Source organism: Hippoglossus hippoglossus, chromosome 1, assembly GCF_009819705.1.
Source record: "Hippoglossus hippoglossus isolate fHipHip1 chromosome 1, fHipHip1.pri, whole genome shotgun sequence".
In the NCBI taxonomy this organism is placed as follows: Eukaryota; Metazoa; Chordata; class Actinopteri; order Pleuronectiformes; family Pleuronectidae; genus Hippoglossus; species Hippoglossus hippoglossus.
Genome location: NC_047151.1, coordinates 10,324,953 through 10,338,637, shown reverse-complemented (window position 1 = coordinate 10,338,637; position 13,685 = coordinate 10,324,953). Strand labels below are relative to the sequence as shown.

At 44.5% G+C, this 13,685-nt stretch overlaps 1 protein-coding gene across 3 annotated transcripts in view; it reads right to left on the bottom strand.

The window, feature by feature from the left end:
• The window catches only part of adcy9 (adenylate cyclase 9), a 36,369-nt gene extending 28,375 nt beyond the window's left edge, over positions 1–7,994 (bottom strand). For all 3 annotated transcript variants that reach the window (XM_034585351.1, XM_034585358.1, XM_034585366.1), the window contains exon 1: positions 5,902–7,994. In XM_034585351.1, coding sequence (XP_034441242.1) covers positions 5,902–7,789 — 1,888 coding nt within the window. In that variant the 5' untranslated portion in view covers positions 7,790–7,994. The remainder of the gene's footprint in view (positions 1–5,901) is intronic.
• Between the last annotated feature and the right edge of the window lie 5,691 nt (positions 7,995–13,685).

Sequence of the window (13,685 nt, the reverse complement as noted above, 5' to 3'; positions counted from 1 at the left end):
GTCACTGATACTGTAGCATAAAGACTGAAGTTGTGGTGTTGCTGAATCAAATCCACCTATAAATCATCACCACTGAAGCAAGTCATCTCTCGTTTCCGTCACCAACGTCTTTTCTCTGCTTTCACATCTTCCACTCTGTCATGGCATTTTTCTTCTCTTTCTGTTATCATACACACGAGAGCCAGACGCAGACACACAGACTACCTACCCAGGTGATTATGGTTGACCCCTGAACCCTGTAGTGACAGCAACTCTGAGAAGCAGCCCCGTGATGGCTCACAGACCAGCAGGCAACTTTATACAGAGCGTCACTTTCTCACAAAGGCACATGGAACACAGACACACAGGGAGACAGACAACTGTGTGCATACAAGGAAACAGAGGGTATGTCTGAAGTGGTGTGGGTGACAGTGCAGGAGGAGGGCACTGCAATAAGCAGAAGAGAGAAAAGAGAGAAAAGAAAAAGAAACGTGCACACAGGGAGTTTATTAGATCAGTCTCTAAGCCCTGTGCCCACCTTCAAGTGATAAATCTCTTTGTGTATGTGTTCAAGTCTTTAATCAGTCTTTTTTTCAATGCCTTATCTGTTTTACAACACACACACACACACACACACACACACACACACACACACACACACACACACACACACACACACACACACACACACACACACACACACACTTTGGCCACGCAGCACTGCCGCTGTCATCAAAAGTTGAAGAACCGAGGAGGATACGTGATTCGTGACATGACTTCGGAGGAGAAAACCAGGGGAAAGAGGTGATTTCCACTGTCCTCAGTCTCCAGAGAAGAAACTGCCAATCAACACCACTATTAATAAGTCTACGAAGAGGCAGAAGGCAAATGGTGGCTTGTACTGAAACATCACAGTGACCCAGTTGGCAAACAAACATCTCACTGATGTTTGAAAATTAGACAGTTGCAGTGTTCACTTTGCAGGACAACAGTGGACTGAGACAGATGGAGAGTAGGATGGCAAAGTCTATGACCCAGTGGATCTGGCCTGTTTATGGTTAATGGATCTGTCATTTGCACATTTAGGTGACACATTTGATTTAGCACAGACCAACCAGTCAGAGGACATGACCGTCCCACTGCACCACACTGCACTGGATGGACTTGTTTGTGCACATGGGTGAATGTCACAGTAGAGTTACCGCCTCGTGGTCGTATGTCTCAGCCCACCACTCAAGTTGCAGGGAAAAATGTTGAGAGTCCCGCCTTCTGTTCCTGAGTGATGGTGTTAAATAACGGCAGACCTGCCAACCTGTACGCATTTTGACATCAAAGTAAGTAAAGACTTATCACTCTAAAGGTTTAAAAGCTGGTGACTCTTGTGAGTTTGACCCAATTGTGCAGTACTCAAATCAACAAGCGCCTACCTTGCCAAGACACAAAAGAATGAGGAAGAGTTTGACTAATAATAGTGCCGGAGTTGTTGCCCCTTTGTCTTCACTAAGGTCTGAAAAATATATTTGCAATCTGGCATGAAGGACAAATGTGTCATATCGTTTGAAGCGACCTTGACCTTTGAGTCAGAGTGGACATCTGTGGCAAATGTTTCTTAGATATTGGGTTCATGAGATGGGACGGATAGATGGACCCATTTGCACACACAAATGGGTCCGGGCAAGTGGCTTCGGGCAGAATCACAGACTGAAACAGAAAAGGTGCTAGTGTCAGTGTTTTCGATACCTTGAGAACAGTTCAGGGTTCAAACACTCGAGTCTGCAGATGTACAATCTCCTGCTACTCTACACTGTAAAATATAGATCTATACGGTCTAATGCAAACACACACTGACGCCTGGAAAATCCACAAACTCATTCACCCAAGCTACCAAGCACTCAAGAAGTGGAGCCTAAAAAAGGCATTAACGCAGCAGTTACAGGCAGAATATAAAGACCAGCTAAACAAAAACCCAGGGCAGAAAAAAGCAGTCTTCAACACCTGCAGTGAAATACGAGTGTGTTTGTGCGCTGCAAACAGAAAGACGAGGCAGGACTGGATTAGAGAGAATGGAGGAGAAACCAGCATGACGAGCAGGGGGACCAGCAGCAACCAGTGACCCAAGTGAGATTCAGATACAGGGCAGCACTGAAAAAAATGGAGGATGTAAAAAAAAAAAAAAAAAACTGTCTAATGCTGGAAATAAATGGGAGTACAATGTGAAATAACAAAAACGTGTTCTTCTGAGACATGAAAGTAATGTCCTGCTGCTTAAGACTTCATATAAAGACCTATACACACACACACACACACACACACACACACACACACACACACACACACACACACACACACACACAGTATGAAGGGTATGTAGTCAAGACAAGAGGGTGATGATCACTGGGTTACCATTTAAGGATTTAAGAGTGAGTGGTCTAAGAGCGTGAATGTCACACCCTAATTGACGGATTGGTTTTACAGATTTGGTAAATTAATTACTAACGAGTGGTAGCGACAGTTAAACAGATGTCCCTATTTGCAGCGCTGTGACCGTGCTGCCACAGCGAGAGCAGAACATCCAGCCACAGCCGCTACCTCCAGAATCCAATGTGTGTAAACAGCGCGGTAGTCTCATGGTCGCTCAGTGTATCGTGACAGTGTTTTGTGTAAATAGGGATGTAGCACATTAGACAGGTTCAGAAGAAATTGCAACCATTAATGCAATCACCCGTCTGTGGCAAGCAAACGTGTAAATGAAGCTGAGCAATGAACGTTCAAAATTAACTGTGAGCCAATTTAGAGGTGACTTTGGAAATCCACAAACAGTTGGTGTGGCTTTTGAATGTGAATATGATACAACCTGTACACTTAACTTGTGCAGTTATTTTAGATTTTGCACAGTTCAAACTTTAACATGCCTACATTTTTCAATCATTTCTGAAAAGCTGCAAGCTTTGGAAATTTCTGCCTTGTATTCAATTCACTCCATACCTGCATAATTAATGCATTTGTCAACAGAGATATGACTCATCCCTTACATGCACTGCACCGAGATGGGAGACTGTTTGCTGCTGCATCACGATACATTTCACGTATTACCCAGAGAGTGCTCCTGGCAAAACTACAGTATCTTAGCACCTGGCAGACGTCAGGGTTTGCTGGTCGTTGTTGTTTTAAAGGAGAGCGGGATGATGGGTGTTCAGGGACTAACAGAGAGAGAATGGTTGACAACATACTATCTGAGGCGACTCATTCTGCCTGCTGTGGGATCTGTAGCAAAGTCTTGACTACAGATAGCACTGAAGCAGTGTTACACAACAGACCACATGCACAGGCCTGGGTGACAGGTGAGAGTGAGGCAATACATATGATAACAAAACAGAGGCTAATGAAAAGGTGGAAGGGAAAGAAAATGAAAGACAAAGCATTTAGGGGAGTTTGGGGGGATGAAAGAAGTAAACCAAATCACTTATTTTATCACTCACGCTTATATTGAACGTATCAAACAAGTGCAGCAGAAACCTCATCTTGGGATTTTTGTTTTAACTACTGTCCAACTTCTTTCGAACCAGGTAACTGCTGTAAGTTTTAAATGGAAGGGAAGAGAATGGAAAGTAATTGAGAGGAGGGGTAGTTCAATGTGTATTTGACCATATAAGTCAATGAGTGCTGTAAGAGTAAATGATATGTCAGAATTGACAGTGGGTTCAGTAATCAGGGTGAAACATTAGGAACATTAGGAACATTAGGAACTGTGGAAAGTGTCCAGCTGGCAACACTTTTAAAACATTGTGTCCTGGTCATGTCAAACATCTCTGACAACTGGCTTAATTAAAGATGAGCACAGTAAGGCTGCGGTTATGATTGACGAATTGAACATTTGGCGCGCCAACCCGGACATGGTGCCTCTCCCTTTCGTACTGGCGCTTTACACAAAAAAGGCAAAGAAGAAAAAGGAAACGCAAACAGAACAGATTTTTGCAATCATAGTCTGCAATCTCCCTCCAGGAGCCATCTGGGATTATCTATGCTTCTTAATTGACATTAATGTACCAAGTCCATAAAGTTAATTGGATCTAGACCAGTCGAAAGGAGGATGCGCTCCAGCACAACTGACATCATTTCTGGTGAATGCCGCTGCGTGCAAGGAAAAGAACAGCAAGCATAAACAAGGCTTAACATCATGAACAGCTACAACAACTGATTTCTTCTTTGATCTTGATCATTTTGGGCTCAACTCCTTATAGATACACTTCTCCAGCCACTCAGCGCCAGACAGTGGTGGCATCACTCCATCTGTGATTCTATTTATTTCTCTCAACAAGAGGTATTATGTTTATTTCTCTCAGAAAGAGACTATGGTGATTTATCTACACAAACCTCCTCTCTCCGTGCTACACAAACCATCTGTTGAGGTTGTCTTTTGCTCTGAGCAGCAACCTGTGGGTCTGTGTTTCAGAGGCAAACTTGATGCCGTTCTACCCTTTTCTCCCCCTCAACAAAGGCTGTCAATATCCCACTCTGTTGCTGTTCACTAGTCTGGAAATAGAGAGTGATGGTACCGTTTAGAGCCAAGTGTGAATACACTCTGACATAAGGCCTGACAATAGAACAGACAGTCTCTGTTTGCAGGAGACCTAAGATTAGACAGGACCACCAGGAACTCCCTGCTGAAGAGATAAGCTCCATTGATGCTGCTTTTCACAGAGTATTAATACAGACCTGGTTTTTAAAAAAGCAAACAAATGTTGGCATTTGAACTGGTAACCATCCAATTTTGAAAAATGTATCTAGCCATTATTGCACCTCCTCGCCCCGAAATGCAAATATCTCCTGTTAATTCAATCCTTTTATGTTCTCTGTCAAACTATGACTTTATTAGTTGCCTGAACTACTGAACACCACTGAAAATTTCTTTTTTTCCATTGGCAAAGATGGACAAATTGCAGACAGGCAAGTCTAAATTTGCACCACCCCACCACTATTCCTACAAGGGGTGGGGACAATATGATGATCAACTCTTTAATCCAATAGAATCCAGGACAATACCTGCCACGGCACAGTAAAGCTGGTTAGCCCTCCTGTTATCAACTCCAATCTCTAGGATTCAACATTCTGGCCAACCACAGCGACAAGTCACAAACAGTAGAGAGAGCACAGTTAACAGCCTATGGAGGTTATATACTTGGAATAAATCAGCCTAACAAGTGAGTCACGTATTGCATCCATTTAGCCGCTGTATATTCCAAATGTATACTCATCATGTTATCCTTGTGCCTTGGCCAACCATTAATAGTATTACTATGCAAGTTTCCAACATTTCTCTGCAGCAGGCATCTTATATTCATTTGTTGTACTTGGAGATAAACATTTGTGTTCTAATTTCTGTTTCTATACGTAAAACAGGAGCAATAAGAATGAATTGACTGCTACTTAATGATATCCAGTTGATATGAACCCAAACACCTCTGTTTTCCTGGTGCTCTAATGTCTTGATCTTGTACCCTGATCTCCTCAGATAGCATATTCTAGTGCCGTAGAGGCATGTAGTGACCCCACACAGCCCCGGTGACCATGTTCAGACAACGCACAGCTGTTTGACCTTTACCCTGTATATGTGTGAGAAATGTGAAATGGCCTTATTGTATGTGTTTTTAGCCTTTGCAGCACTCTTCAGCTTTTTATCACCTGTTCAGTGCTCAAAGCGTTATCACCAACTCACTGAACTTTGAAAGAAGATAAACTCATAGGTAAGTTATAAATAGCTCATTTATCTCTTAAAGTCATTCATCTGTGGAACATGTGTTCAAGACCAGTAATACCTCATTTGTGAGAACCTTGGAGTTTCTTTGACATCTAACGTCTTTACACGGAGGCTCAGTTTTTCCTAAACACTTACAAGGAAGTCATAGCAGAACAGCCACTTACCCTTTAGTTTCTCCACCACACTCTGGCCAGCTCTCTCTGCCACCCGCCCATCCTCGCTCTGGTAACGGTCATCCAGGAATCGGGCAGTGGCTTCTGACAGGTGGACCTTGCCTGCCACACCTAGCTGCTCCATCAAGTTAGCCAGATTTACATCATTAGACCATACATCAAACTTGAAGCGCTTGATTCCAAGGATCCCACAGAGCACGGTACCCGTATGGACGCCAACACGCATGCTGACAGCCTCACACGTCTCCTGGCAGAACTGGTCGATGGCCTGGATCATGCCCAGGCCCATCTCTACACAGCAGTGGGCATGGTCCGGTCTGGGCTCAGGGCACCCTGCCACGCAGTAGTAGCAGTCTCCCAGGGTGCTGATCTTTTCACAGCAGGTTAGTTCACAGAGCCGGTCAAAACGTCCAAACAGGTCATTGAGAAGGCCCACCAAGGCTGGGGCTGACTTGTTGGCAGACATTTTGGTGAAACCCACAATGTCTGCAAAGAGGATGCTCACAGGCTCCATGCGTTTCATGTTAAAGGGCCTAAATATTATCTGTCCACGGGGGATGGAGGTCTTCTTGCGTTTGTGATTGTTGTGAGCATGATTTTTGGGGTTTGTGGAACTTTGGGCTTGTGAGACTCCACAGCTTCCTCCACCACCCACTGAGATGGCCGAGGCAGAGCAAGCACCGGAGGAATAACGCTTGCCAGAGTTCTCGCCGCAGCCCTCATCATCACCCTGCTTCATCAGCTCGTCTGCAACTCGTCGTGGCATCACAGAGTGAATCATGCGCTCCTTCAAGGCCTTCTCCACTTCTAAGTCTTTGCCGTGCATGATAGATTGGCCCACTTTGAGAAAAGTACTGCGGGAACGAACCTCCGACATGATAAACAGGTGGATGCCAATGACATGAGCACACAAGTGAAGCAGAGCTTTGGCCGGGCCGAGCCAGCCGAGTGTTTCCCAATCAGAATCTGAACCCTCTGTCCCTGTTCCCCATCTGGCAGTGTCATAACTCCTTTGAAGCAATGGCAGCCATCCTAATGCCTCAAATAATATAGAATAGAGGAGCCCAAGCATCACAGAGGCATACAGACGGACATGGAGGACACTGTATAACAACAGCAAAACCTCCATGCACAGGGAAAAGGTGCCTACAGGGGAGATGCAATGGATTGTAAGTTGTGCTGGTTCGTCTAGTGAGCGATATGAGGCATTCCCACCACCAGCCCACTCCAGCTCAGTGAAACCAGCAGTCTGTATCTGGGGAGCTAAGGTGATGGCGAAGGTGATCGCTATCAGGACCAAAGAGGTTTGGTTGTACAGCCATGTGTATGGCTGGGTGAAGGTGAACAAAAAGAAGAGCACTAGAAGAACAAAAAAGGATGCTGTGGGGGCTAGGAAGATCATGGGGTTGCAGCGGTCTTTGTTGACCCCAAAGTACACCCCCCAGAGTACAGCAGCCACTGCAAGGTAAAACAGGACATAGCGGAAGCGGCGCTGCGTCTGAGGAAAGCACCTCTCTTGGCACGCCTCTTCCAGGATCGGGGAGTCAAACTTGGGGTCCCAGCACTGGGCAGCAGAGCGTTCGAACAAAGGCGGTGCCTGCCTTTGCACCCTGGAAATGGAGGTCCCAGCAGGCCTGGACTCTGCTGAGCTGCAGCTGGAGGAGATGCTGTATTTGTGGAGGTCAGGGTTCATTTTACTCACAGCCCCACAGCCTCCAGCTCCTCCTCCTCCACTGTTGACTGCCCTCAGTGGCTCACGTTGATGTGCGTGTGGCGCGCTGTTGGTAATTCGCACGGTCACGGCGCCATCCCCGCTGGAGTCACAGCTGACTTCAGTGCCACGCACGAGAAGCTGCCGGTGATGTTGCAGAGTGGCCATGTTGACTGCTGTGAGATGCGGAGACGATGGTTGGAGTGTGTGTGTGTGGGGGGGGGGGGGTATATTAATAATATCTTCTGATGCCGCTCAGGCAACAAGACGCGGTGCGTGGGCGCCGCGTGTGCACATGTGGCACGGCGAGGGGGGAGGAGGCGGCGGCGGGAGAGTGACAGGGAGGAAGGGGGAGAGAGAGCAAAGGTGTTTGTTGGAAGAATCACGCTGCATGAATGGTGAGCGCCGAACAGACGTCTCCTCTACGCACACAGCAGCCTGCACACTCACTCACACAAGACGCACCGTTCCAGTTTCTTGAGCAGGTCATTATCCGAGCCCGGTTTGCGTCAGTACTCACATCACATGCGTCCTCCTCCGAAGAGGCTCTGGGTTTGATCCCGGCTCTCTCTCCAGCTGCGGTAAAAAACACTGTCATCACTCCTTCTTCCTCCTGAACTGAACATCCTTCTCGGAAAGGACCGGTCGGTGATGCAACGGGCTTCTTGCTCTTACGCCTTCATCCAGTCGCTCCTGACGTTACATGACTGGAAGTCGCCTCCTCTGGACGTGCGCAATATCTCGATGCTGCTGGCATCACACAGTCAGTACAGCTTCAGGAGAAAAGACCCCGATTCTGTCTTCATCCCGAGAGAACTGTGTTTTTGTGGAGGGGAGAAGGTGGAAAACAGCGCTCAGGTCCAGGGCTTCATTGTACAGGAGCACACACACACACACACACACACAGGCTGTCAACAGTTGGCGTACTGCGCAGCGAGCGAGCTCCAAAAGTTACTGTGTCTCTCTTATCTCCACAACTGTCAATGTGCTCGTCCTTTCCCTTCGTGAAAACACGCCCAGTGTTGTTATGAACAACTAGCAGTGCTCAGATAAGAAATATGTGGACATTCTGGATTATAAAGCATCTAAACTATAAGAAGAATATAGTAAAGTAGTAATGTATCTGTTCTCTTGCTCTTTAGACCTCAGAGCTACGGTGTGAGTGTTTTACCTAAAAAAGATAATGACAAATAAAAAGTAGGTACACTGTTTAAAAAAGAAAAAAGTGGAACATTTGTAATCCAAGGGGCTTTACCTTCCACTACACCCCTTCTCATGTGTTGCTCGGCTGCACTATGGGTTTGCATTTCTTCTTCTCATACACTCTTCTTCCATTTGTAATCCAGTGGGCCCTCGCAAATATTCCAGACTGGGTTATTTCGGAGCCCTGTCCATGTAGTCCAAGAATCCGATCAAGGGAAGCCTGACAGGCAGGCCTATTCCCACGGATCCAGCCCCGTCCTTTCCTGAACTCCCTCTCCGGATCTCCACCGTTTATTCCCCCTCTGCCTTCCGATGGGGGGGTCTGGGGAGGCGTGTGCGCAACCCGAAGACGCGTAATCCGCGAAGAGAAGCGCAGAAAACACCATCCGCTGGCCCCGGTTTGGTGAAGGTTTGCCTCTGCTGGGAGTGTCTGCAACTTGTTGCGCGCAGTTGGCAAAACATGGGCTACAGCTATGAGGAACTGCCTCGGTCGGAACGGGCTGGTCTATAAATAGTGATGATCAAAACTCTTGCAGTAACAACACCAACGGCGTGTGAACATTTGAATGATCTTCTTCAACTCACTACAGTCCCACGAGCGCTTAACACAAAAAAGAAGAAACACGCAAACACTTAAAAAAACAAGTGGCAAAACGCGTGTGAAACGTCAGCGATTGGCCCGTCTCTCGTTTCCAAAAGCTGCCAAACTTTTTTTCCTCGTTCCCAGGCCGTATTTCCTGCGTTCGGAGAGCAGACCCAGTTCTCTGGTTATTTGGAGCTGAGGCTGGATTTCCTGCCCTCGCATTCCCCCAGAGCAAAGAAGTAGAAAATCCCCCAGAGCGCTGCAGGAGACCCTCGGACATGTCCTCGATCCGAGTATATTGAAACGTAAAACCGAGCCCACGAACAACAGCAATGCCTCCGTATCTCAGCCAGTGGCCCTCGGCTCTGTGAAGCGCTAGTTTTCGCTGGCATGCGTGGGTCAACAAACACAAACACTGTGCGCTCTGGTTGCGTCCTCTTCCGTCCGCCGCTGGGTTGCCACCCTTTTCTCCCCCTTTTCTTTCCACCCAGTCTCTCTGCCGGGCCTGGGGAGGGGGGGGCTAAATTGAAAGCAGACCCTCAGCGGGAGTTTCGTGGCTGGTTTCCGTCTTCTCCGGGAGAACTGCGCTCCCGTGGCCTGCCACCATCTTCGCTGCGACTGGGGTCGGAGATCCTCCCTCAGCTGGCGGTGTGGGTTTGTGGGAAAAGCGTGTCAGGCGAGCCTCAGTGTTCGGGAAAAACACGGTTTCCGGTCGATAAGAAAATTTAAAATGTTTCACACGTGACTCAAAGATGACGTTTATGAGCCCATTTGACATAGAAAAAGATGAATGGAGTTTTGCTCTCATGAGTTTTTTGTTTTAATTAAACTATTTAAAAGGAGCAAAGCAAAAGTTGCAAACAAATTTATAATTATAACAAGGTTATAAATTCAGAAAATCTGGCTATTCAATTTAGAACAAGGACATCTGTCAATCGATCAATGAACCAATTAATCAACCAACCACAACGACCCTCCTCCTGTCTCCCTGTGGTTTACAGAATTTTCCTCATACATGGCATCTTAAAAAAATATTTTTAACCTTTAAAGGTTCAGTGTGTAAGATTTAGGTGAAAGGGATCTATTGGCAGAAATTTAATATAGAAATATCCTAGTGATGCTTTCACTAACGATTAATCATCTCAATTGTACGAATTGTTGTTTTCTTTACCCTAGAATGAGCCCTTTATATTTAAATGCTTTATATTTATATAAGGGGCAAACTTAAACACATTTTGAGTTTTTATGACAACTGAAGGCTTCCACAGGTTCTCTTTCATGTTTGGAAGAGGAGGGTGAGGTGAGGAGTATTCATCTGCAACATACAACTTCACCTCTAGATGTAACTAAATGTTACTAAATCCTTTTTGATAATTGGGCTGATTTCAGGAGCTCTATGGGTAATATTTCTGCTGTGGGTTTACAAGATAAGCTTAACACATATCAGTGTTTGAATCTTTGTACCAATGTATTGAACTTCTGTACCCTTTATTTATTATTTTTGAATTATTTATAATAACAATAATAATTATTATAATAACAAAGTGCTAATTGCTAAAAGCTAACTGCTGTTTGCTATCATTGGCTACATATCATGCAGTATCATGTATATCATGTATCATCATACACATCAAGCTTAGAGGGCCATTATTGAATTTCATAAAAACTCTATAGTCATTGTGGAGTATTTATGTTACATGTATTTGAAATACAAAATAGTATCTTGTCATTTGTATTTGATAGGTTTGATGAAAATATTTTGTATCAAGTGTTTTGTATTTTTGGAGTTTAAAAATAGTAAAACACTTCATGATAGGAATTTCTCAGTTTAGTACAAAGCTGGCAAATATTGCAGAGGAGACACAAAAGTCTTTTTAAATGAAATTTCCAAAGTGATAAGTGCTTCATTAGCATTTCTATGGACCATTCTGTATTTCTAAGGAATGAAGTGATGAGATTGTAAACAGAAGGTCAATAGTAATAAGGCTATACTGCTGATTCAGTGTGTGTGTGTGTGTGTGTGTGTGTGTGTGAGAGAGAGAGAGGAAAAGAGCGAGCGAGTCCTTTGAAGAAACAATCATGTTTAAACTTTGAATCCAATAATAACCCTCATTGCAGAATGAGTGTGGTGTGCGTGTGTGCGTGTGTGTGTGTGTGTGTGTGTGGTGTGTGTGTGTGTGTGTGTGTGCGTGTGCGCGTGTGTGTGTGTCCACTCGGCCTTTGAAAAAACAATCATGGTTAAACTTTGAATCCAATAATAACCCTCATTGCAGAAATGTGTGTGTGCTTATGTTGAGGAGCTTACAAGAGAGGTCTGTTTGCAGAGTTGATAAAGCCACACTGATAAGTCTGTGTTAACACTATGACTAAAAGCTGGGAGTACGGCCTGTCAGCTCAGCAAACACAGATTACACACAGAATATGAGCTCGAACACATATTTACTCTCACAACATCTACTATGTATGTGCAGGTGTGTCGATGTAGTGTGTGTGTGTGTGTGATTGTGCCATGGTCAGATATTATACTGAATGCTCTGGTGAAATGAACTTTACCACATGATCAATCAGATTTGATGGGGACAACTAAGAAATGTACTAAACTAAAAAAACTCAATGCATATTTTGTTGCTCGAATACATACACACAAACATAATTTGCTAACTATTAGTAACATTCTCTTATTTATATCTTTAACATTAATCTTGTTAGAATCCTATGTCATTGACCTTGTCATGCAATTCCATCACCCCCATGTAGTCATGTGATGATGTCCATGCTAATCCTATAGTAAAAGTCCTGTTGACTAGATTTTGTTAGAACAGGAAATAAACAGACTGGAGTTAAGGTGTCCCACAATGAGTACCTGAATTCACCCAACACACAAAGACACTTTCCCAAGCAGTCATTACCAAAGACAGACAACCAAAACGGACAGACACAAAACAGAGGGGGAGAACCGAGAACCAACAGAACACACTCATATACACACACGTTATATTCTTTTGTGTTAATATCCTGTTTAATTACAATTATCTTTATAAACATTGTTGTGGTGTTTACAATATCATATCATTCTTAGTCTGTTTGTTTCCAAGTTTGTTTGTTGTACAATGTCATGGTCATGTCTCCCAATAAAGCTTCTTTGACTTGAACATAAAACTGTATGTGACCATTTTCCCATCAGCCTTAAATTGCATGCCTGCAAAGTATAGTTTAATACTTTGCAGCCAACTTATGGTCAATTTAATACCTTAATTTCCTTGATTTTAATTTTAGACTTTTTAAGGAGCCACGGGAACCCTGTCATTACTTACAACCCTCTGCAAGTCTTTTTTCCTGCCTGTTTGCACTATGTTTGGAAAAATGTGAAACCACTGACCATGCCACGGGGGCTCTCCCACACACAGCCAGAGACACAACTGTTGCTTTTCAGCATCCTTTATTCTCCACACAGCATACATGGGTGCTCTCCCAGCTACCTCCACATAGCCACATCAGCCCCCCCCCCCCCCCCCCCCCCCCCCCCCCCCCCCCCCCCCCCCCCCCCCCCAGGAGTGGAAGCAAGCCTGCACTCAGAGGCTCTACGGGGTCGAGCATGGGGGCGAGGGTTAGGGTTAGGGTTAGGGGATAGGCACCCTGGAAAAATGTGAAAGGGGGGAATTGTAGGTACACTAAAACTAAGTCCTTGTCACCAGTAATGGTGTGTGTGTTATTCTAAATATACACTAGAACCTAGTAGCATAGAAAACATGCACATTGTGGCATAGTTTCCTTTGTTGTTGCCTGCTCTTGTGATAAACCTAGTGAATACTAAAGAAGACCATTGTCTCTGTGGGAACTGTTTAGTCTTAAACAATTGTGTGAGTGTAAGGGTATTAAAATAAATTGGTAAGTAAGTCAGAGATGTGATACTATTTTTAACTTTTTGTTTTAAAACATTGTTTCTATAAATAATTATGAGAAGTGCCTTTTTTCTCACTTGAGCCCCTGCCCCCCAAAATGTCTGTGGAATCCTTAGATTATGCATAAGTACTTAGTTACTAGTTACTTAGTTACTTAGTAATAACTTAGTTCAGTATTGGAATTAAAACTTTAAGAGCTGATAAAAAAAACTTAAAGGAAAAAATAAATAAAACTTTGTGCCAAATAATGTGATGCAGTCAGTGTAAATTACATATTGAATGAAGACACCAACTGGTGGCTATTTTAAGTCACTGCAGGGGATATTTAATCAACAGCTATGCACGAAAATAATTTTTATTTTACTGTTCATGGGGC